The sequence below is a fragment of the Saccopteryx bilineata genome, chromosome 4, assembly GCF_036850765.1.
Source record: "Saccopteryx bilineata isolate mSacBil1 chromosome 4, mSacBil1_pri_phased_curated, whole genome shotgun sequence".
Classification (NCBI taxonomy): Eukaryota; Metazoa; Chordata; class Mammalia; order Chiroptera; family Emballonuridae; genus Saccopteryx; species Saccopteryx bilineata.
In genome coordinates, this window is record NC_089493.1 from 127,411,800 (window position 1) to 127,438,222 (window position 26,423).

Here is a 26,423-nt window from a genome sequence, read left to right on the forward strand (position 1 = left end):
CCGGTCAGGTGCATGCGGGAGTCTGTCTGACTGCCTCCCCATTTCCAGCCTCGGAAAAATGCAAAAAAAAAAAAAAAAAAGCCTACCAGCTTGAACCCAAGGTCGCTGGGTCCAACAAGGGGTTACTCGGTTTGCTGAAGGCCCGTGGTCTAGGCACATATGAGAAAGCAATCAATGAACAACTAAGGTGTTGCAACGCGCAATGAAAAACTAATGATTGATGCTTCTCATCTCTCTCTCTCTGTTCCTGTCTGTCTGTCCCTGTCTATCCCTCTCTCTGACTCACTGTCTCTGTAAAATATGAATGAATAAATCAATAAATAAATAATTTAAAATGTACAAAACTCTTGCCTGACAGGTGGTGGTGCAGTGGACAGAGCATCAATCAGGAATGCTGACGTCCCAGATTCGAAACCCCAAGGTCACCAACTTGAGCACAGGTTCATCTGGCTTGAGCTCTAGCTCACCAGCTTAAGCGTGGGGGTCACTGGCTTGAGTGTGGGATCACGGCAATGATCCCCCATGATTGCTGTCTTGAGCCCTAGGTCACTGGCTTGGCAAAAGGTCACTGGCTCGGCTCGCTGGAGTCCCCCCCCCCCCCCCCCCCCCGTCAAGGCACGTATGAGAATCAATGAACTAAAAGTGCTGCAACAATGAGTTGATGCTTCTTATCTCTCTCCCTTCCTGTCTCTTTCTCCCTCTCTCTCTAGCAAAAAAAAAAAAAAAAAACAACCACCACAGATCTAGGTAATACATTATTCATAAAAATCAAGAGGGAAATTAGAAAATATTTTGAACTAAATATAAATGAAAACACAACATAGAATTTATAAGATACCACTAGGGGAGATTTTAGACCACGAAATGACTATCAGAAAGGTAAGGTCTCAAATCAATGACCTCAGATACCACACTAAGAAACTAAAAAAAGTAATCATAATGTAAGTAAATTACATTAAATGTAACACAAACCAAAAAATAATAAGAATCAAAGCTGAAATTAAGAAAATGTAAAACAGCCTGACCAGGTGGTGGCGCAGTGGACAGAGCGTCGGACTGGGATGCGGAAAGACCCAGGTTCGAGACCCCAAGGTCGCCAGCTTGAGCGCGGGCTCATCTGGCTTGAGCAAAGAGCTCACCAGCTTAGACCCAAGGTCACTGGCTCCAGCAGGGGGTTACTCGGTCTGCTGAAGGCCCGCGGTCAAGGCACATGTGAGAAAGCAATCAATGAACAACTAAGAAGTCGCAACGAAAAACTGATGATGGATGCGTCTCATCTCTCTCGGTTCCTGTCTGTCTGTCCCTGTCTATCTCTGCCTCTGTAAAAAAAAAAAAAAAAAAAAAAAAAAAAAAAAAAATGTAAAACAGCAAAACAACAAAAAATCCATAAAAGCAAAAGCCAGTGCTTTGCATAATAAAAGAACATAGTATAAAACATGTTAATAAATTTAACTTAGAGGAAGCAATTTCTTTGAAAATACAAAGTACCAAAGCTAATTCAAGAAGAATAAATAGCACAAATAACCCGAATCTACCTGAAAAACTGCAACTTTCTGCAAAGATAACATCAGGTCCACATTGCTTCATTAATAACTTCTAATCCTGCCTGACCAGGTGGTGGTGCAGTGGATTAGAGCACTGGACTGGAAAGCAGAGGATGCAGGTTCGAAACCCCAAGGTCACTGACTTGAGAGCAGGCTCATCAGGCTTGAGTGTGGGCTCACCAGCTTGAGTCCAAAAGTCGCTGGCTTGAAGCCCAAGGTCGCTAGCTTGAACAAGGAGTCACTTGCTCTGCTGCAGTCCTCCGGTCAAGGCACATATGAGAAAGCAATCAATGAAAAACTAAGGAGCCACAACGAAAGACTGATGCTTCTCATCTCTCGCCCTTCCTCTCTGTCTATCCCTATCTGTCCCTCTCTCTGTCTCTGTTTCGGTCACACACACACACAAAAATAGTAAAAATAATAATTTCTAATCCTGACAGTAGGGGGGAAAACACAAGTTTTACACAAACTCTTCCAAAAATATGAGAAGATTTCACAACTCATTCCATGGGGACTGCATTATCCTGACACCAAAAACAAAGACATTAAAGAAAACAATATTTCTCATGACCACAGATGCAAAAATTCTAAACAAAATTTTAGCAAACCAAACCAGCACAGCAATATATTAAAAGATAATATATCATGATCTAGTGGCATTTATTCCAGGAATCCTGAGTTGGTTTACCATTCAAACATCCATCAATGTAATTCACCAGATTAACAAACTATTTTTTTAAAACCATATAACCATATCAAGAGACAGTGAAAAACTATTTGACAAAAAATCCAAAATCCATTCCTGACGAAAAAAATCTAAACAAAAGGGAAATAAAAAGTAATGACCCAATCTAATACTGAGTATCTATACAAAGCCAACAGCTATAATCATACTTAATATACTGCTCACAAAAATTAGGGGATATTTTATCACCTCATATTCCTTTTTGAAATATCCCCTAATTTTTGTGAGCAGTAGTGAAATTTGCAAGAAAAAAAGACATTCAGATTGGAAGAAAAAAACTGTCCTTTATTCTCAAACATGACTTCCTATCCACAAAATCCAATGGAAACTAAGAAAATAGAACTAATATTTGCATCTAGCCAGGATGCAGAACACAAGATCAATATATACTTCTGTATACTAGGAACAATTGAAAATTTTAAAATACTATTTATGAAAAACTGAGATGTCGCTTACCAACGATGTAAACAACCTGTACATTGAAAACAAAATATTGCAAAAATAAATTGTAGAAGATCTTAATGGAGAAATAAACTTTTTCATGGGTCAGATGACTTAATATTGTTACCATGTCAAAACTTCCCTAATTGAACTACAGATTCAATGCTATCCCAATTACAGTCCCAAAAGGCTTTATGGAGAAACTGACAATTCAGTACTAAAATTCATATAAAAATGCAAAGACCCTAAAACAGGTGTCCCCAAACTGCGGCCTCCTGAGGCCTAAATTTATTCGGCCCCCTGCTGCACTTCCGGAAGGGGCACCTCTTTCATTGGTGGTCAGTGAGAGGAGCACTGTATGTGGTGGCCCTCCAACGGTCGGAGGGACAGTGAACTGGCCCCCTGTGTAAAAAATTTGGGGCCCCTGCCCTAGAATATCCAAACTATGCAAAAGGAAAAAAACTGGAGGATTAATACCACCTAATTTCAAGAATTATTGTAAAGCTATAAAATGAAAACAATGTGGTACTGGCATAAATGCAGACAAACAGATCAATGGGACAGAAGAAAAAAACTAGAAATATACAATACATGGACAAATGATTATTTGACATAAGACACAAAGGCAATATAGGGAAGAAAAAAAGTCCTGAAACAAATATTAGTCTCGAAATAAAAGAATATTCACTCTTTTATGGATTCTTGTTGTATTGGCCAAGAGTTTGCTTTTAAAGGTTTTAATCACAGTAAAAAAAAAAAAAAGTAAAAAAAAATATATATATATATATTACCAGATAAAGAAGATGTGGCACATATACACTATGGTATACTACTCAGGTATAAGAAATGATGACATCAGATCATCTACAACAAAATGGTGGGATCTTGATATTATTATACGGAGTGAAATAAGTAAATCAGAAAAAAATAAGAACTGCATGATTCCATACATTGGTGGGACATAAAAACGAGACTAAGAGACATGGACTTAGTGTGGTGGTTATGGGGAGAGAGGGAAGGAGGGGGGAGGGGGAGGGGCACAAAGAACACTAGATAGAAGGTGATAGAGGACAATCTGACTTTGGGTGATGGGTATGCAACATAATTGAATGACAAGATAACCTGGACATGTTTTCTTTGAATATACGTACCCTAATTTATTAATGTCACCCCATTAAAATTAATAAAACTTTATGTATATAAAAAAAATATTCAGAGATAAACACTGGATCTATGCCTTGCACCATAAACAAAAAATGAACTCAGCCCTGGCCGGTTGGCTCAGCGGTAGAGCGTCGGCCTAGCGTGCGGAGGACCCGGGTTCGATTCCCGGCCAGGGCACACAGGAGAAGCGCCCATTTGCTTCTCCACCCCTCCGCCGCACCTTCCTCTCTGTCTCTCTCTTCCCCTCCCACAGCCAAGACTCCATTGGAGCAAAGATGGCCCGGGCGCTGGGGATGGCTCTGTGGCCTCTGCCTCAGGCACTAGAATGGCTCTGGTTACAATATGGTGACGCCCAGGATGGGCAGAGCATCGCCCCCTGGTGGGCAGAGCGTCGCCCCTGGTGGGCATGCCGGGTGGATCCCGGTCGGGCGCATGCGGGAGTCTGTCTGACTGTCTCTCCCTGTTTCCAGCTTCAGAAAAATGCAAAAAAAAAAAAACTCAAAATGGGCCACAGACCTAAATACAAATGGAAAAAAATAAGAGAAAATCTTTGTAATCTATTGGTTAGTCAAAGTTTACTTAAACGCAACACCAAAAGTACAATCCATAAAGAAAAAAATGGCTAAATTGGACATCATCAAAATTTTAAATTCCCACTAGGATATGGAACAAAACATTTTTCTCTTCAAAAGGTACTATTAAGTGAGGATTAAATCTCGGAGAAATTTCACCAAGGAGGTGAAAGATCTGTACAATGAAAACTCTAAGAAATTAATGAAAGAAATTGAAGAAGACATAAATAAATGGAAAGATATCCCATGCTCATGGATTGGAAGAATACTGATAAATGTCCATAATACCAAAGCAACCTACAGGTTCATCGAAATTCCTATCAAAATTCCAACAGTATTTTACACAGAAACAGGGAAAAAAAGTCATAAAACATATACGGAGTTACACAAGATCCTGAATAGCCAAAGTGATTCAGCTGAAGGCATCACAGGTCTTAGGAAAAAATACTGCCACTATCATACTTTTTCTGACTTCAAATTATATTATAAAGCTGTAGTACTAATAAACAGTAGGGTACTGGCCAAAAAACAAACAAACAAAAAGAAAAAAACTGAACAGATGTATAGATCAGTAGAACAGAACAGAGAATTCAGAAATATACCCATGCATATATGGTCAATTAACTTATGACAAAAGAGCCAATATACAATGAGGAAAAAGTGCTAGGAAAACTGAAGTCACTCGCAAAACGACTGGAACTAAACCCCTATGTAATGTCATACACAAAAATCAATTAAAGACTTGAATGTAATAAGATCTAAAACCATAAAACTCCTATTAAAAACAACAACAACAGGGAGAGACGTGGATCTTAGCAATGACTTTTTGGATTTGACACCAAAAGTGAAAATAAACAAGTGGAACTATACCAAAACAAAAAGCTTCTGCACAGCAAAGGAAACTATCAACAAAGTGAAAACACAACATACCTAATGGAAAGAAAAATTTACAAATCAGCATCCGATGAGATTAATATCCAAAATATATTAAGAACTTAAACAACTCAACAGCATAAAACTAAATCCAATAAAATAAAATGGGCAGAAAACTGACTACACATTTTTTTCATGTAGCCAACAGCTATATGAAAAGATGTTCAACATTACTCATCTTCAGGAAATACACAGCAAAACTACAATGAGATGTCAACTCAAACCTGTTAGAATGTCTATCATCCAAAAGACATGAGATAATTATTTGTGAGGATGTGGGGTAAAATAATAAAGCCCTTCTACACTGGTAACATAAACTGATGTAAACAGTATAGTGGTCTCTCAAAAAATTAAAAACAGAACTACCACGTTTTTTGTTGTTTTTTTTTACAGGAACAGAGAGAGAGTCAGAGAGGATAGATAGGGACAGAGAGACAGGAACGGAGAGAGATGAGAAGCATCAATCATCAGTTTTTCGTTGCGACACCTTAGTTCATTGATTGCTTTCTCATATGTGCCTTGACCGTGGGCCTTCAGCAGACCAAGTAACCCCTTGCTTGAGCCAGTGACCTTGGGTCCAAGCTGGTGAGCTTTTTGCTCAAGCCAGATGAGACTGCACTCAAGCTAGCGACCTTGGGTTCTCAAACCTGGGTCCTACACATCCCAGTTCGACGCTCTATCCACTGTGCCACCGCCTGGTCAGGCAGAACTAGCATGTTTTCCAGAAATTCTGCTTCTGGGAATATATTTGAGGGAAATAAAATCATTATTTTAGAGAAGATATTCACATTCTCATGTTCATTGCAGCATTATTCAATAGCCAAGAAATAGAAACTGTCTCAGTGTCCATTGACAGATGAATGGATAAAGAAAATGTAGCATTAGCAAGGATACGAAGAAACTGGAACTGTCGCACACTGGTGGGAATATTAATGATATGTACAATCACTTTGGAAAAGTTTGGCAGTTTCTTTTTGTTTGTTTGTTTTTTTAGTAAGAGAGACAGACAGGAAGGGAGAGATGAGAAGCATCAACTCTTCGTTGCAGCACCTTAGTTGTGCCTTGGCAGGGTAGGGGTGTCTCCAGCAAAGCAAGTTGACCCCTTGCTCAAGCCAGCGACCCTGGACTCAATTCAGTGACGTTAGGCTCAAGCCAGTGACTATAGGGTCATTTCTATGATTCCACTCTCAAGCCAGCAACCTGCGCTCAAGCCAGATGAGCCCGCTCTCAAGCCAGTGACCTCGCGTTTCAAAACTGGGTCCTCAGCATCCCAGGTCAATGCTGTACCCACTGCACCACCACCTGGTCAGTCAGTTTGGCAGTTTCTTAAAAAACTGAAACATATACCAATTATATGATCTAGTCATTTCACTCTTAGGTATTTACCAAGAGAAAGTAAAGTGTACGTCCACACAAATATCTTGTATATAGCTTTATGAGTAAAAGCCAAAAACTGAAAACAGCCTAAATGTCCACCAACAGGTGAATGGATAAACAAAGTGTGGTGTTTCTACACAATGAAATACTACCTTATCAAAAGGAATAAATTATTGACATATACATGGTTGACTATTAATGATATTAAGTAAAAAAGTCAAACATAAAAGAGTACATACAGTATAATTATACAGTAGAATTCCATTTATGTGAAATTATAGAAAATACAAACTAATCTAGAGTAACAGAAAACACTAAAGTAGTTTCTTGAATATGAGTAGACTAGAAAGGGTGTGAAAGAGGTAGTAATACAAAGAAATGTAAGAAAACTTGAATAAGGAAAATAAGTATGTGTTCAGTAGCTTGACAGTGGTGGTGGTTTAATGGATATATACATAACATATGTCAAAATTAATCAAATTGTACACTTTAAATATGTGCAGTTCAGGCCCTGGTCAGATAGCTCAGTCAGTTAGAGCAATGTCTGAAAACACCAAGGTTGCAGGTTCAATCCCTGCTCAGGGCACATACGAAGTGACCAATAAATGAACAACCAAGTGGAACAACAAATAAATATCTCTCTCCCCCTTCCACTCTGTCTCTCTAAAATCAATTAATAAGAAATGCATTTTATGTTCCACCAATGTATGGAATCATGTAGTTCTTGTTTTTTTCTGATTTACTTATTTCACTCCGTATGTTATCAAGATCCCACCATTTTGTTGTAAATGATCTGATGTCATCATTTCTGAGTAATATTCCATAGTGTATATGTGCCACATCTTCTTTATCCAGTCTTCTATTGAAGGGTTTTTTGGTTGTTTCCATGTCTTGGCCACTGTGAACAGTGCTGCAATGAACATGGGGCTACATGTGTCTTTACGTATCAATGATTCTGAGGTTTTGGGGTATATACACAAGAGAGCGGTGGTTACCAGGGGTGGGGGGAGGGAGGACGCAGGAGGGAGGGAGGTAGAGAGTTAGGGGAGGGGGAGGGGCACAGAGAAAACTAGATAGAGGGTGACGGAGGACAATCTGACTCTGGGTGAGGGGTATGCAACATAATTTAATGACAAGATAACCTAGACATGTTTTATTTGAATATATGTACCCTGAATTATTAATGTCATCCCATTAACATTAATAAAAATTTATAAAAAAAAAAAAATGCATATATGTGCAGTTTACTGTATCTCAATGATACCTCACAAAAATCTCTTTAAGTGTGACCAGGAGATGGCGCAGTGGATAGCAAGTTGGTCTGAAATTGCTAGGGATCCAGGTTTGAAACCCCTAGGATATTGGCTAGAGCATGGGGTCACTAGCTCAGCTGAAGCCCCCCAGTCAAGGCACAGATGAGAAGTATAGTAATCGATGAACTAAGGTGCCACAACTATGAGCTGATGCTTCTCATCTCTCTCCCTGTCTGTCTGTCCTTGTCTCTCTCTCCGTCTCTCTCTCTCGCAAAAGGAAAAAGAAACTCTTTAAAAACCAACTAAGTAACATTACCTTTTCCTTTCAGCTTTAAAACATAAATAGCATATTTTCTTTCCTTTCTATCGTGGATAGTAAAACTTCTAAAACATTACATAATTTTTTTAAATTTCCGTATTATCTACATTTTCAAAAGTGAATCCTTAGAATGTCAATGCTGGGGCACAGACATTAAGGTTGCCAAGATAAAAATATAACAAGAACATTTTCCCCAACCACCTACTTCCCCAACCCTATTACAAATGGGAGTTTTGCCCGTGCTACCTCCCTTTACAGAGGGATATATCTGACTCCAATCATCTCTTTATTCTGTATTACTGTGACCCAAAGACACTGTCAGGAAAAAATAGTGCCACTATCATACTACTCTTCAGTTTTCATACTGCCTTTTCAGCTATCCCATCTTCCAGTCTTCCTTTGTAACTTATCACATAGATATTTCTATTTAGTTTCATTTCCTTTTCTCACATCTACCAGACTTTTATTTTTAATTTTTAAAGATATGTTTAGGAGTAAGAAAAGTATTTCTACACACCTCAAGTACTGGTCCAGCTCCAAGAATAATTTGTTCTACTCCACTGGCAAATCCTTTCTGACTGAGAGCAGTAAGGTGGTGAATAAGAAAGTTTGTGCTTTGAGTCTTCCCAGAACCGCTCTCTCCTGAAATCACAATGCACTGATTCTTCTTGCGCTGAAGCATGGTATGATAAGCTACATCAGCCACAGCATAAATGTGAGGCTCAAGTTTTCCCAATTGATGGTTATCATACATTTTGACATATTTTGGGTTATAAATAGGAAGAAACTTGAACGGGTTAATAACTATTAGAATACTGCCAACATAGGTATATATTTTTTCATGTTTAAAGCGATTTCGTAGGTTTTCTAAGAGAGTTTTCTCATTCAAATCAGGTAAGCTACATAAATCATCAAATTCTTTCTGCGGAGGCTGTGGAAGAAAGCCTCGTTCCATCATCCTGCGCCGTTCTTCTGTTATCCGTAGCCATGACTGAAGACTACCATAATGGATCGATCCATCAATGTTCTTCTCTCTCAGAAGAAAGCGGTAGTCCTCTCCACTTAGGCGATTTTCCAGAGCCATTCGGGGCCACAACATCATTCGCTGAACTGGACAGTCTGTAGGATTGAGTATCCATTCTTCTCCACCAAATTCCTTTACCTCTGCTAGAACATAACATTTTGTTTTGTCCAGATGAAGTCTGTTTATAAGAGAATCAATCACCTCAGCAGCTGTGGAGTTTTTTCTGGCAGGAATTGGACAGTAGATTGTCCCTTCTGAAATTGTTCCAGGATATATATGTAATGTATGCTCATTATCTTCAAAGCGTCGTCTTCCTCCATCATTTATATTCATATTGGATCTTGTCCCATCAGCATGAAGAGTATGTATTCAAGATTGTGCAAACCATTTTCATGGCAAAAGAACTGTAATATAAAAGATATGAAACACTTAGAAGTCATATTACACAATCATTGCTTTCTGATGCTCAAGAAAAAAAATGCGTAACAATTATGTTGATTATGTAGTTTAGAACATAAATTCAAAATCTTAGGACAGAAATTTTTTTTCTGTTCCTGTTAAAGATCTAATGCAGCAGTTCTCAACCTGTGGGTCGCGACCCCCACCGGGGTCGCGACCCACAGGTTGAGAACCGCTGATCTAATGGCTTTATTTATTTTTTTTAGAGAGTAGGGGTGGAGAGAGAGAGAGAGGGAAGAGGGGAGGAGCTGGAAGTATCAACTACCATATGTGTCTTGACCAGGCAAGTCCAGGGTTTTGAACCAGCAACCTCAGCATTTCCAGGTTGAAGCTTTATCCACTGCACCACCACTAGTCAGGCAAAGATCTAATGGCTTTAAAGTGATGTATGAGTCAGGCAGCATCCCATCTAGCGACTAGGAGGGCACTCAGGAGAAACAGTCTTGAAAACGGTCTCACTGAGACCACATAATATTACATTTTATTGTCCAAATGTAAGCACTTTCTAAAACAGCAACTTGCCAAAAACTATTCCAATGTTTTATTATATTAGTGAACCCAAATCGAAAAAGGACAAATAAAAATTATTTTGTCTTTGCCTGACCTGTGGAGGCGCAGTGGATAAAGCGTCGACCTGGAAATGCTGAAGTCGCCAGTTTGAAACCCTAGGCTTGCCTGGTCAAGGCACATATGGGAGTTGATGCTTCCAGCTCCTCCCCCCTGTCTCTCTCTCCTCTCTCTCTCTCTCTCTCTCTCTCTCTTTCTCTCTCCCTCTCTCTCTCCTCTCTAAAATGAATAAATAAAAAAAATTATTTTGTCTTCTATCTCAAGTGTTTCTAAGGTTCTTAATATCTAAAGAACCTCTAAAGATTGATTAAGACTAACAGTATAATCACACAAATCTAATAACCCTGCACTGAAAAGATCTTATAAATAAAGCAAAAACAAGAAAAAAATGCCATTGATGGGGCAAAAATTCTGTGAAATTAAAAACAGTAAGATAAGATTAGAGAGAAATTAAACTATTTTAATTTAATTAACCAAAACCTGCTATAGAGCAGACATATTTTCAAGGACTTCTATACTCTTGACTCTCCACCTTCCCTAAGGTGGAGAGGTGAGGGGGGCAACAAAGAATCCTGCCCCTGTCTTGCTGAACAAAGCTGACGAAATTATACAACTAGACACCTTACAAATTTTACTCAACCTTCCCTTTTCCTTCAATGCTACCTTTTAATCTAACCTTATTTCATTCCTTACAAGTACTTTGCATGTCCTTACAATCTTTTCATTTATCACACCTCTAGAAAAATGAATTCAACTTTTATACTTCACTGAGGAAATAGTGATTTCCTTTAAATGTCTTCACCAAGTCAAAATACATTTCTCTTTTCATCTCATCTCTGTTTTTCCATCCCTGTCTACAGAGAAAAATATGTACCACATCCTTTCCAGGGCTCATACAATACATTTCTTAACATATCCAACAGTAACCTGCGCCATCAAAAACCACTCTCATGTGTATCAAACTTTCCCTTCTAACATATTTCATGCTTTAACATAAAGATGCTGTTATTTTTTTAAGTACCCTTTAGTTACTTCTCTCTCATAACTACTACATACTTGCCAAAGTCCTAATAGAGAAACTTTTTCTTACCTTTTTCCTCGATCTTTCAACTATTAAGACTACTATGAAACATTCAAGAAAACAGCCAGCCTGACCAGGTAGTGGCGCAGTGGATAGAGCGTGGGAATGGGACGTGGAGGTCGCCAGCTTGAGCACGGGCTCATCTGGTTGGAACGCGGGCTCATCTGGTTTGAGCAAGGCTCACCAGCCTGAGCCCAACGTCAAGGCACATTGAGAAAGCAATCAACTCTCTCCCTTCCTGTCTGTCCCTATCTGTCCCTCTCTCTGATTCTGTCACAAAAACAAACAAAAAAAACACCAGTCATAGCACTGGCCGGTTGGCTCAGTGGTAGAGCATCGGCCTGGTGTGCAGGAGTCCCGGGTTCGATTTTTGGCCAGGGCACACAGGAGAAGAGCCCATCTGCTTCTCCACCCCTCCCCCCCTCCTTCCTCTCTGTCTCTCTCTTCCCCTCTCGCAGCCGAGGCTCCATTGGAGCAAAGTTGGCCCGGGCGCTGAGGATGGCTCTGTGGCCTCTGCCTCAGGCGCTAGAATGGCTCTGGATGCAACAGAGCAACGCCCCAGAGGGGCAGAGCATTGCCCCTTGGTGGGCATGCCAGGTGGATCCCGGTTGGGCGCATGCGGGAGTCTGTCTGACTGCCTCCCAGTTTCCAGCTTTGGAAAAATGGAAAGAAAAAAAAAAACCCACACACCAGTCATATATCTACCATCCAAATTCAACAAGTCTGATAATTGCTGTAACTGCTCCAGATCCTTCTATAAACACAATATTAAAGATAGAGTTACTTACATTCTCTTCTTTGCTCTGCGGTGGTAACTACTGTCCTGAAGTTGGTATTATTCCCATATATATTATATTACATTGCATTATGTAAATAACAGACATATATAATAACAAATATATACAATTATATATAACATAATTAATATAATTTTTTTTAAGATAAGCAGGGAGAAATAGGAACATCAAGCTGCTCCTTATGTGCCCTGACCAGAGAATCGAACTAGCAACCTCTATATTCTGGGACCTCTAACTAACCGAGCTATCCAGCCGGGGCTTAATTTTTTTATTTATTGATAGAGACAGAGAGAGGAAGAAGAGGGGGGGGAGAAAGGAAGCATTCATTTGTTGTTCCACAGTGTATGCGTGGGGACAGACAGAAGATGTATGGGAAATTTCTGTACCTTCTGTTCAATTTTGTTGTGAACCTCAAATTGCTCTAAAATTTTTTTTAAAAATTAAACTATTACATAATTATGCCATAATTTCTTAGTCTACTGTCCTTATAGTGAATAGCATTTAAATAGTATTCGAATGTTTCCAATACCATACTATTAGAACAAGTTATACTTCTCATACATGTCTCTTCATGTGCCTCTGCTAGAATTTCTGAGCTTCATACCTAAAAGTAGATAGAATTGCTGGGTTTTAAGCATATTCAACTTTACTAGGTCTTAAAAAGCATTCTCCAAAACTTTCTCCAAAATGTATAAACTATTTCACAACCATCATGAGAAGAACTCAGGTTTCTCTGCCTCCTTACCAATAAAAGTATTGTCAGACTTGAGTTTCTGCCAAGATAATAAGTGTAAAAAGCTCTCTCATTATTTTGCATTTTCCTAATTATTAGTGAGATTGGATCATAATAATTACCCGTGTAGACTAAGTTGCTTTTCCATTTTCCCTTTTTTGATTTGTCTTTTCCTTAACTGGTTGGAATGAGTTTTTCATATATCCTGAATATTAACCACTTTTCAGATGCATGTGTGACAAATATCTTCTACCAATCTGTGGTTTATCTATTTTATTTCATTGCTTTTTGTTAGAGAGAAGTTTTTATTTTTAATAGTCAAATCTATAATTTTTTTAGGGGGGGCAGACAGACAATAAGGAGGAGAGATGAGAAACATCGATTCTTCATTGCTGTGCCTTAGTTGTTTGATTGCTTTCCCATATGTGCCTTGACTGGAGGGCTCCAGCAGAGGGAGTGAACCCTTGCTCAAGCCAGTGATCTACCTCTGCACTCAAGGGAGTGACCATGGGGTCATGTCTACAAAACCCACGCTCAAGCCAGCCACCTCAGGGCTTCAAACCTAGGTCCTCAGCCTCTCAGACTGATGCTCTATCCACTGCACCACTGCCTGGTCAAGACAAATCTATCAATTCTTTACCGATATGATTTGTTTCTCTTTTGATGAACAACATTAACAATTACTCTTAACTCTAATTGTGTGCTTACTAGTCATTTTTCTAAGCATTTGACATGGATTATTTAATTTAATCCTCACAATTCTGCTAAGGGTTGCTTTTTATCATCATCATTCTCATTTTACAAATGAGAAAACACAGAAAGATTATATAATTTGCTTCAATATCATAAAAAGTGTGTGATAAAGTTGAGATCTGAATCAGGCAGACTGGTTCCAAAGCCTACACAGCATTATCTCCTGGTATAATTTTTAAAAAATCCTTTCTTATCTTAAGGACATAATTATTATCTTGTATTTTCTTTAAAAAAGCTTAAGTTTTGCTTTTCTCATTTAGGTTTTTAATCCATGCAGAATTTATTTTCATGTATGCTGTTAGGGCTCTCAATTATTTTCACACCAATTCAGATTAATAACTGAAGCAGCATCACAAACTTTTCCCCAGTGATTCACATAATGTGCCATCTTTGTCATGTAGCAAATTCCACAAAAATATCATCAGTCTATCTGGCTCTATATTCTGCTCCATTAGCCTGTCTGTCCATCCCTGAATCTATCCTAATTATTAGAGTTCTATAATGTTCTGATGTCTAGAGGGCACATCACCTCTATTTGTTCATCTTTAATATTATTTTTGCTATTTCCTCTGCTGTGCGAATTTTAAGAGCAACATGTAAACTACCATGAAATAACCTTTCAGCAGTCTGAGACCTCATTGATTTTATAGAGTAACAGTTTATTATAGATAAACTGACACCCTACTGATGTCCCACACTCATGAACACCATGTCGTTATTATTTTTAATTATATTATTTTTTACTTCTAGGGCTTGTCATTTTCATAACTGCCTGACCTTTATTCTCCCTGTTTAAATTTCATAACTGTTTTAATTTAAGGGATATTACTCATTCACTTATTTCCTTGAAAATCCTAACTATACTGCTCACAAAATTTAGGGGATATTTCAAAATGAATATGAAGCAATAAAATATCCCCTAATTTTTGTGAGCAGTGTATATAATTTGATATTTTCCAAACTAATATTTAATCTCATCCAGAGTGAACTGCTCTTCTGATTGTTTTGGTTTTTTTATCTTTCTCAGCATTAGGTGGCTAAATTTGTTTAAGAATTCAGTCTTACAGGTACACTTTTTGCTAGAAGACTTTTTTGTCTTTCATGCATTTACTTGAGAACCCACTATTTACTCCTTTTTAAAAACAACCACAGTACCATTAATCGCACCTTTAAAAATTAACAATTTTTAATATTACTAGTCAGTATTCAATTTTCCTAGTTATCTTAAGAGTATTTTTCTTATAGTTAAGCCTATTCAAATCAAGCTATCTGTCCTGAAGTGCCAATAAAGCTATGCTCTGAGCTGGCAGGTTCCTAGTTGTAAAGCTATGCTTGCATTCTCCTGAATCCCTAAGTATCTAGCTTCATATAAACTGTGGCCTCTGAGACCAGTCAGCAGCAAAGCTGCCCCTTCTAGTCAAGAAAGCTGTGCCCTGCATGACTCCAGGAGCTCCAAAACTACAGTCTGATCTCTAAAGGTGGCAGCCCTAGAATAAAACTCAGAAATATCGTTTTTCCTTTTTTTAGCTAGAAAGAGAGAAAGAAGAGCAAGAGAGAGAGGGAGGGGCAGTCAGGGACATAAAAACAGGCAGGTAGAGCAATAAGGAGCATCAACTCATAATTGCAACACCTTAGTTGTTCATTGATTGCTTTTTCATGTGTGTCTTGATGGGGTGGGGGTAGGGGGCCTCCAGCTGAGCCAGTGACACCTTGCTCAAGCCAGGGACCTTTGGACTCAAGCCAAAAACCATGGGGTCATGTCTATGATCCCACGCTCAAGCTGGCAACCCCATGTTCAAGCCAGATGAGCTCACGTTCAAGCCAGCAACCTTGGGTTTTCAAACCTCGGTCCTCTGTATCCCACACCGACGCTCTAGCCACTGTGCCACGGGCTGGTAAGGCAGAAATCTTTTTCAACAGAGGAGCCCCTACCTATGCTGATCTGTGGTTTCCAACAATGAGACCAACTGCAATAACACTTCCCCATTTACCACAAAGAAGACAAAACCTCAGCTGCTTTACATGCAGGTTCCCAGCCAAAGCCCCATTCACTGCTTTTTGTTTCTATTCCCTTTCTGAAAGATAAAAACATTTATCTCATTTTTGAACCTCATTTATGTCCATTTGTTTTTTTCTTTTTGTTACTTTACCAATCACTGCTTTGTATCTGAGAAACAGGGTTGTCTCAAAATATCACTCATAAATACATCCTGAGGGCACACTATGAACATTTACAGAATCATCAGGGAAACATTTTTAAAATATACATTTCTAGGACCAATGTTTCTGAAGTTGGGAATTCTAGGCAATTCTCTTGTTGCTGATCTAGAGCACAGTATTTGGGAATTGATGGTCCATATAGTATTTTCACTCTCCACTCCTTTACCTCTTCCCACATAGCAATTGCCAATATTCTTTGAAAATGTCACCAATTACCATGAAGTTGCCAAATCCAAGAGCCTTTTCTCAGTCCTCATCCTAACACACCACATTACAGCATATAACTGAAGTGACCATCTTCTCAGTCTTGAAACTGCCCTCACATGACAATTATTTTTCTTATAATACTGTATTTCAGATAGGCCCATTCATTTTGATTCATCCTTACAACTCATTTTCCACTACCTCACTTTAAAAATAAAAATATTCTGCCTGACCTGTGGTGGCAGTGGATAAAGTGTCAACCTGAAATGCTGAGGTCGCTGGTTCAAAACCCTGGGCTTGCCTGGTCAAGGTACATATGAGAGTTGACACTTTATGCTCCTCTCCCTCTCTCTCTTTCTTCTCTCTAAAATGAATAAAGTCTTTTAAAAAAAAAATAAGTAAATCAAAATATCCTTCCAGTTTCTGGTCTCAACCCAGTACTCTTCTACCTGGATAAAAATACCTAGTTCTTTACCTATAATGTATACAGTTACGTATTACCTGTGGGTGCTTTTGCACTACAATGGCAGAACTGAGTTGTAACGGAGAGCATAAGTTTCACACAGCCAAAAATGTTTACTATATAGCTTTAAAAGAAAATGTTTGCTGACCCATAACCTATGGTAACCACTAAAAATTAGAAAACCTAGTTACTTCTTAACCAGTAGAGTGAAAAATGAAGTAAAATATAATGAATTTCAAAAAAAGGCAAGAAAGGAGAATGAAACAAATGGAAAGCAAACTAAATATAGCAGTTATTGTATTAAGTGTTAAGTGCTTAAAGATTGTCAGGCTGGATTTTAAAAATCTAACTATATACTGTTTTCAATTTGTAATATGACGAAAGAGAACCTGAAAGAAAAAGAGAAGATATGCCATGTAAATTCTAGCCAAAAGGAAGTAGGTATAATCCAAATTAACATCAAGCAAAATAGAAAGAGAAAAAACTAAGTTAAATATCTCTTAGGTCCCTTTTAGCCTTTATATAGTACTGTAATTCTAGGTTTAGGTCCAAGACAAAGGTCTCTGGATATCTCTGGTCACCCTGAAAAATAAGAAACAGAAAAAGACTCTAAGTTAAGCAGGAAGTGATAGATTCGCAAGCAAGTAGACTAGCAGGTATTGGTCAGATATTCTATAAACGAAAGAGAATTATGAGTAAATGTTTGTTAGGGGCTTGGAAACACATCTTTATGGCTATAAATAGAATCAAGCATAGAAGCAGAAACTGAAAATTTAAAAAAAAAGGTCTAACTGATATGCTAAGGTTCTTCAGTAAACAAAACAAAATGAGATTTAAGTCAAAAGTAGACAGTAACTTGTGGTGGCGCAGTGGGATAAAGCGTCGACCTGGAAGTGCTGAGGTTGCCGGTTCGAAACCCTGGGCTTGCCTGGTCAAGGCACATATGGGAGTTGATGCTTCCAGCTCCTCCCCTTCTTCTCTCTCTCTGTCTCTCCTCTCTCTCTCTCTGTCTCTCCCTCTCCTCTAAAAATGAATAAATAAATTTTAAAAAATCAAAAAGTAGACAGTAGGTACCTTTCGTTATTTCTTCTTCTGGGGAAACAACGATGGGTTGATAAACAGCTTTTCGGGTAAGATGTGACAAGAGTGCATGTCAGCTAATCTTTGTTACTAGATACATTTATGTCAAAGCCATACTGGGTGCAGGAAAAAAACCATTTGTAATATTTCAACTAGAGAAAAGGTGATGGAAGCAATAAGTTATCATATGACACACTATAGCATAGGTACATGGACAGCTATCAATTTAGTCTGCCCAGTACGTATTCTATACCTTCTTCTGGTGAAAGTACTGTTATTTGACACAGTTTAAATAAATTAAACTTCTCCTCCAGTTAAGGTAGAAGGATAGCATTAGCTATGGCCCAGGCCCGGTCAGTTTATTCCATTCCCCTTAGCGATGGTGGCTGCTCAATATGCTGGACATTGCTGCAACTATTAGGAAAGAAACTTTTTTCTAGTAGGGCTGCTAATCTAGAAAGATGTACATTAGTCCCACCCTTATCCACATTTCACTTTCTGTGGTTTTAGTTATCACAGTCAACCAATGTCCAAAACTATTAAATGGAAAATTCCAGAAGTAAATAATTTGCAAGTTTTAAACTGTGTGTTATTCTGAAGAGTGTGATGAAAGTTAATACCATCCAGCTCTGTCTGGCCTGGATTGTGAATCATCCTTTCATTCAGTGTATCCCTGCTATATGAGCTACTCAACTATTAGTCACTTAGGAGCTGGACATGGCTCAAATATTCAGGATCACCCAAAGCAAATGATCCTTCTTCTGATGTAAGGTCAACACTAAACCTAACATTACGTTACAATGTCTATATCCTTTATCTTATCATGTAGGCACTGTATCATTTTGCATCATCACAAGGGTAAATATAATACAATATGATTTTGAGAGAGAGAAAGGCCACATTCAAATAACTTTTATAATAGTATTTCTATTATTATTGGTTATTGTTCATCTCTTACTGTGCCTAAGTTATACTTTATTATAGGTATGTATATATGGGAAAACATAGCATATATAGGATTTGGTACTATCCATGGTCTCAGGCATCCACTGGGGGGTCTTGGAACATATGCCCCATGGATAAAGGGGATGACTGTAACCCTAGAGCTGTTGGCAGCCATCTTCCCTGAATGCATAAAAAAGCTTCTCAGTAGTGAAAGAGAATGAATTAACACACACAGCAAAGCCTTATCAACACTGTTTGGGCCACTGACTCCAACTGTGCCTCACATAAACTAAACCATTGAACTTCCTTGTTAAGTGTGTCCATCAATTCCCTGTTATGCCCTAAGCCACTATGAGTCAGGTTTCTGTCCTCTGCAATCCAAAGAACCCACTACAGCCTGACGTGTGGTGGCGCAGTAGATAGTGTCAACCTGGAACACTGAGGTCACCGGTTCGAAACCCTGGGTTTACCTGGTCAAGGCACATATGGGAGTGGATGCTTCCTGCTCCTCCTCCCTTCTCTCTCTTTAAAATGAATAAAACCTTTAAAAAAATAAAATAAAGGGAACCCACTACAATTGGTAGCATCTCAGTACAATACCCTTTGAGAAATATAGATACCCTTTGTTATCCAAATTCTCAATGTCTAAAACCTCAGGAACCAAATACATTTGAATAAACTTTTGGATACTTCCTTCACTATCATGCTATTTGCAATCTGAACTTGGCTAAATAAGGCAGTACCCCTCTGCAATCCGAAATTACTATTCAAACTGAAGAATTAAACAGAGTCAGATAGTGAAAAATACTAGTAATGCCCGTCATGAAGAAATATGGCAAGGGATGTAAAATATGCCAAATTTAAAAACCACAAAATATATAATTGTATAAGATTATATGCAAAATAGACAAAAATATTAGGTTTTTGGGAAATCTTCAAAGTTTTCTTTTACAGTTTTCACCCAAAGTAAGTTTGAAGTGCATTACCTCACTTGAGTCCAAGAGGAGTTCTCTAAGACATGGAACAAACATTTCAAGTCATAAAGCTAAGGCTTAAAGAGGAAAAAAAAAATTATGATGAAGATGGCATTTCCAATCAGCAGGGAAAGGAAATTATTCAGTAATAAGTTGGGGATAAATGTGAAAATAAAACTATGCATACAAAAAATTAGCACAGCCTGACCAGGCGGTGATGCAGTGAATAGAGTGTCGGACTGGGACACAGAGGACCCAGGTTCGAAACCCTGCTTCGAAACCCCAAGGTCGCCAGCTTGAGTGCAGACTCAGCTGGTTTGAGCAAGGGGTTATTCGGTCTGCTGTAGCCCCTGGTCAAGGCACATGTCAAAGCAATCAATGAACAACTAAGGTGCCACAAGAAAGAATTGATGCTTCTCATCTCTCTCTCTTCCTGTCTGTCCATATCTGTCCTCTCTCTCTGTCACAAAAGAAAAAAAAAATTAGCACAGCACTAGCACTTATGTAGCAATCAAACATTGCTTTATCTTTTATAAAGAAAATTAATATACTTTTTATTCTCTATCCCAAAGTAGATATTACAAAAGTACATGCTCACAGAGAGAAACAATGTGGTTGACAGTTGCTGTGGTTAGTAGGGTGTGGTTCAGAATAGGCCAGCTTATGATGTTATTCACTGCACTGAGTTAGAAGAGACTAATTATAGAGGAAAAGTATGATGAAGAAAGAAAACGAATTTAGAAATTGCAGTTTCCTTTAAATTAAAACCTCCATTAAAAAGATGAAAAAAAACTAAAGGTTTTTAATGTTGTATTTTGCATCTGTGTGCTAATAAAATTCAATTTTCAAAAAATACATACTGTTGCTTTTACTTTTTTATCCAGGTCTTAAAGCTCTTTTCAAAAAAAAATCCTTTTTGTTTATACTTGCTTCATCATAGGATTCTACTGATGAATGTTAGTACGTAGAATCATACATTATCAATTCAGTAATGAGTGGAAGGATAGAATCAGGCATGTGTATATCTCAACAATAAAAATCTAGCTTCAGGCCCTGGCGGTTGACTCAGCGGTAGAGCGTCGGCCTGGCGTGCGGGGGACCTGGGTTCGATTCCCGGCCAGGGCACATAGGAGAAGCGCCCATTTGCTTCTCCACCCCCCCCTCCTTCCTCTCTGTCTCTCTCTTCCCCTCCCGCAGCCAAGGCTCCATTGGAGCAAAGATAGCCTGGGCGCTGGGGATGGCTCCTTGGCCTCTGCCCCAGGCACTAGAGTGGCTCTGGTCGCAGCAGAGCGACGCCCTGGAGGGGCAGAGCATCGCCCCCTGGTGGGCAGAGCTTCGCGCCGGATGGATCCCGGTCGGGCGCATGCGGGAGTCTGTCTGACTGTCTCTCCCCATTTCCAGCTTCAGAAAAATACAAAAAAAAAAAAAAAAAAAAATCTAGCTTCACTACAGAAAAAAATCAGAGAAAGACCTTATCAGTATATACTATAAGGAGAACATTCGACTATCAAAGCAGGGTCTAATTGTGGAAAACAACAGATTTGAGTAGAGCTATAAACTTCATGAGGAGAGAGCTACATTTTGAACTTTTTTTTTTAAAACCTCAGAAAGAGGTGTTTAGGAGCTAATGTTCATGATTCTTCATTATTTTACTTATAATTCAAATGTTCTACAAATATAGTCATTACTATAATAATGTATAATCACAAATATAAATGTATATGCAACTTATTTACATATGCAAATATTTTTACTTTTAAACATGTTGCTTTATAATGATTTCATTTTCAAAGTCACCACTCTTACAAATTCATTTCATCCTCTTCTAGGCACACAGCTAGATTCTATTTCCCAGCCTTCCTTGCAGTTAGTCACATGTGACCATGAGACCAAGTCCTAAACCAACAGTATGTGGGCAGAGGTGATGAACATCCCTTTCAGGCAAAGAAAATAAAAGCCCGTAAAAAGGGGCCTGCCTTTCCTTGACTGCTGGAAAAATTGAGAGGATCCAGGGGAAAGTTCTAAGGTCCTAAGGTATATAAAGCCACCAGATGGAAGGGCGCTGGGCCCAAAATGACAACATGGAGAAGTGCGCCCACCATCACCCCACCTCCACTCACTTACACTGGACTGTGATGTAAACCAGAAATAAAATTTCCTGTGCAGAACTTTTGATATCTGGTGGTTGTTTAATTACAGCAGTTAGCCTACCCTCTTGGTTGGCAAACCGCGGCAGGCAAGCCACATGCAGCTCTTTGGCCCCTTGAGTGTGGCTCTTCCACAAAATACCACGTGGGGGTGCTACCTTGATAAGGAATGTGCCTACATATATAGTTTAAGTGTAAAAAATTTGGCTCACAAAAGAAATTTCAATTGTTGTACTGTTGATATTTGGCTCTGTTGACTGAGTTTGCCAACCACTGGCCTACCCTAATGCATTACTGTAAACTTTTCCCATCGCCTCCCCTGTAAAGTTCTGTAAGGGGACACTACTTACATTGAATTCATCAGTAAATAATATTGGTCTACCTTGAAAAAAGATCCTGACTCTAGCCATTCTTTTTTTTTACCATTCCCATCTCTATCACCCTTCTTGTATCAGAAATACATATATAGCAAGAGTGTGATATCCTTACTTCTATCACTGCTCCAATACAATCTATGTTATTTTTACAAAAGAGGCAGACTTAGCCTTTTCAAAGATAAATCAGATCTTGTCACTCTTCTATTCACAACCTTCAGTGGCTCTCCATAACATAAATAACAGTCCCAATAGGATGCTTATGAAGCTTTTGTGCTTTTATCCATTTAATTAATAAAATTCTATGAGCTTCAAAATGGTTATTCAATCTAACAGACTATTTTAAAAGTTTGGATTGTTTTACTCAGCAAATTTTCTGCTGTGTACAAACCCCCTCAAGTTTACTATTTTTTTTAAAGAGAAGCAGGAAAGTGGAGTGAAGATGAGAAGTATCAACTCATAGTTGCTTTCTACTTTAGTTGTGCATTGATTGCTTCTCAGACATGCCTTGACTGAGACCATGCCACGGTCCCCTTGCTCAAGTCAGTGACATTTTCATTTCAGCAACCTTTTGGGCTTAAGCTGGCAAGCTCTGAGATCGTGTGGATGATCTCCAGTCAAGCCAGGGATCCCACACTGACGAGCCTGTGCTCAGAGTGAGCAACCTTGGGGCTTCAAACTGGTGACCTCAAGGTTCCAGGTTCACACTTTATGCACTGAACCACCAACAGGCCCTAAAGTTTACTTATAATTACAATACATTGTTTGACAGAAAAACTAAGAATTCTACAATTCTTGATGGAAATACAAAGATTCTTTTTTTTTTTTTTAGGTCGTTTATTCTGAGGTTCCTTTTGCTATCTCAATGATATTTGCCTACAAGGCTATCAAATCCTCCTTCCACAGTACTCATGGAAAGGATATACTTCAAAGAGCTTTCTCCCTTGGCTTCCACACTCTAAATAAATGTTTCAAGTAAACATGTATTTGGTGACTCCTATGTGCTCAGGAATGTGCTTCATCTCAGAACTTCACTTTTCTAAAACTGTAACATTTTATTTCATTTTACAGCTTTAAGTAAAAGCTGCCTGACCTGTGGTGACGCAGTGGATAAAGCGTTGACCTGGAATGACCTGGAACACTGAGGTTGCTGGTTTTAAACCCTGGACTTGCCTGGTCAAGGTACATATGGGAGTTGATGCTTCTTGCTCCTCCCACATTCTCTCTCTCTCTCTCTGTAAAATGAATAAAATCTTTAAAAAAAAAAAACTTTATTGAGCATATATAGACATTTTGTTGTGTTTTATAGTACCTCATTAAATAAAAAATGTGTGCTATTATCCTCATTTAAAGATGAAGAAACCAGGCCTGATCTGTGGTGGCACAGTGGATCACACGTCAACCTGGAACGCTGAGGTCCCTGGTTCAAAACCCTGGGCTTGCCCAGTCAAGGCACATATAGGAGTTGATGCTTCCTGCTCCCCCTTCTCTCTCTCTCTCTCTCTCTCTCCATCTCTCTCTTCTCAAAAATAAAAAAAAAATTAAAAATATATTAAATTTTAAAAATATATAAATAAAGATGAAGAAACCAGCCTGACCAGCAGTGACGCAGTGGATAGAGCATCAGGCTAGGACATGGAGGACCCAAGTTCAAAACCCCAAGGTCGCCGGCTTGAGCGCAAGCTTATCTGATTTGAGCAAGGCTCACTAGTTTGAGCCCAAGATCACTGGCTTGAGCAAGGGGTCACTCGGTCTGCTGTAGCCCCTCCCCCATTAAGGCGCATATGAGAAAGTAATCAATGAACAACTAAGGTGCCCCAATGAAGAATTGAGGCTTTCATCTCTCTCTTCCTGCCTGTCTGTCCCTATCTGTCCCTCTCTCTGTTTCTGTCACAAAAAATAAGTAAAATAAAAATGAAGAAACCAATTCCAGATTGATTATGTGATGATCCTAAGACAATATAGCATGTGGGTAATTTGGGGTTAGAAACAAGGTCCCAATTTCTTTATTTTATGCTTTATTCTTAAGATTTATTGGTTTTACAGAGAGAAGGGGGGAATAAGAAGTACCAACTCATAGTTGTTTCACCTTAGTTGTTCACAGACTGCTTATCATATATGCCTTGACTGGGCAAACCCAGGGTTTTGAATGGCAACCTCAGTGTTCCAGGTTGACGCTCTATCCACTGCGCCACCACAGGCCAGGCAGATCCCAATTTCTTAAGGTTTACCAATATACTATACTTAGCACAAACGAGACACATGACAACAATAAAAAATAGCAACAAATACTCATATAGAATTTAATATGGGCTCAATGGTAGAGCATTGGCCCGGCATGTGGATTCCTGGTCAGAGCACACAGGAGAAAACACCATCTGCTTCTCCACTCATCCCCCTCTCTCACTTCTTTCTCTTTCTCTCTCTCTCTCTGTTCCCCCCCTACAGACATGACTCTATTGGAGCAAGTTGGCCCTGGGCATTGAGGATGGCTCCAAGGTCTCCACCTCAGGTGCTAAGAAGAGCTTGGTCGCCAAGCAATAGCAATACCCAAATAGGCAGAGCATCGCCCCTAGTGGGCTTGTCAGGTAGATTCCAGTCAGGGCGCATGACAGAGTCTGTCTCTATGCCTCCTCTCAAAAAAAAAATTTTTTCTTCAAAAAAAATTTAGTATGTGCTCAGATCATTTAATCCTCATAGTAATCCTAATTAAATGTGTTCTATTCTACATATTTTATAAATGAAGAAACTGAAACACATGGAAGTTGCCACTTGTCTAAGGTCACAGACAAGTAAATGACACAGCCAAGATCTCAGTGATTTAGCCCTAGAATTTGGGTTAACTACCATCTAGTTTGTCTTTCATAAACCGTCTTATATTACAATTGATAAGATAAATATCACATTTACTCCATGAGATCATATGCTTTTAGAGAGCAAAGATCAAGTTTGACCCCACTACACCTCAGCATAAGGTATTCTCTAGCATAGGGATTGGTAAATAATGACAGAATAGGAGGTACACTGGGGAGCCCTAAGAAAGGCTTCTTTGTAATAGTAATGTCTGAGCTTTGCCTTGCCATTGAACTCCAAAATTGCATATCTAAGCAAATCCAAAATTGCTTAGTGGAAATATGGTGGTCTCACTTACTAGTCTTCAGGTTTGTTAAAGGGCAATTTAAAAAAATTTTTTTTTAATTATTTTTATTTTTTATTATTTATTCATTTCAGAGAGGAGAGAGAGAGAGAGAGCAAAAGAGGGGAGAAGGGGGAGAGCAGCAGGAAGCATCAACTCCCATATGTGCCTTGACTAGGCAAGCCCAGGGTTTCCAACCAGCAACCTCAGCACTCCAGGTTGAGGCTTTATCCACTGCGCCACCACAGGTCAGGCTAAGGGCAATTTTTTAGTCTTCATATCAGCCCCATAATATCTGTACTCAAAAAATGTTTGCTGGCCCTGGCCAGTTGGCTCAGTGGTAGAGCGTCAGCCTGGTGTGCAGAAGTCCCGGGTTCAATTCCCGGCCAGGGCACACAGGAGAGGTGCCCATTTGCTTCTCCACCCCTCCCCCTCTCCTTCCTCTCTGTCTCTCTCTTCCCCTCCCGCAGCCGCAGCCGAGGCTCCATTGGAGCAAAGATGGCCCGGGCGCTGGGGATGGCTCCTTGGCCTCTGCCCCAGGCGCTAGAGTGGCTCTGGTCCCGGCAGAGAGACGCCCCGGAGGGGCGGAGCATCGCCCCCTGGTGGGCAGAGCATCGCCCCTGGTGGGCATGATGGGTGGATCCCGGTCGGGCGCATGCGGGAGTCTGTCTGACTGCCTCTCCCCGTTTCCAGCTTCAGAAAAATACAACAAATAAATAAATAAATAAAATAAAAAAATAAAAGCCAAGCAGTTCCTGGCCAAGCAGCACAGCTGGTTAGAGGATAAGCAAGGTTGCAAGTTCAATCCCCAGTCAGGGTATATACAAGAATCAACCAATGAATGTATGAATAAGTGAAACAACAAATCAGTGTTTCTCTCTCTTACCCTTCTTTCTCTCTAAAATCAATATATATATATTTTTTAAATGTTAAAAGAAAAGCCAAGCCAAGGGCTACCCTTAGATACATAGTAAGTCTCATAGGAGACCCCATACCAGGCATGACAACATACAGCCCGCGGGCCGGATCCGGACCATGTAATGAGTTTATGCGGCCCACAATTAAATTTTTAATATTCTCCGCTATATTAAAATCTCAGCTACTCAAAAGCAGAAGCG

At 39.3% G+C, this 26,423-nt stretch overlaps 1 protein-coding gene across 5 annotated transcripts in view; it reads right to left on the minus strand.

Annotated features, from left to right (window-relative positions):
• MYO9A (myosin IXA) overlaps positions 1-26,423 on the minus strand; it is a 290,547-nt gene that overhangs the window by 233,265 nt on the left and 30,859 nt on the right. For all 5 annotated transcript variants that reach the window (XM_066277973.1, XM_066277974.1, XM_066277975.1 and 2 more), the window contains exon 2: positions 8,866-9,776. In XM_066277973.1, the coding sequence (XP_066134070.1) occupies positions 8,866-9,705 (840 nt within the window). In that variant the 5' untranslated portion in view covers positions 9,706-9,776. The remainder of the gene's footprint in view (positions 1-8,865; positions 9,777-26,423) is intronic.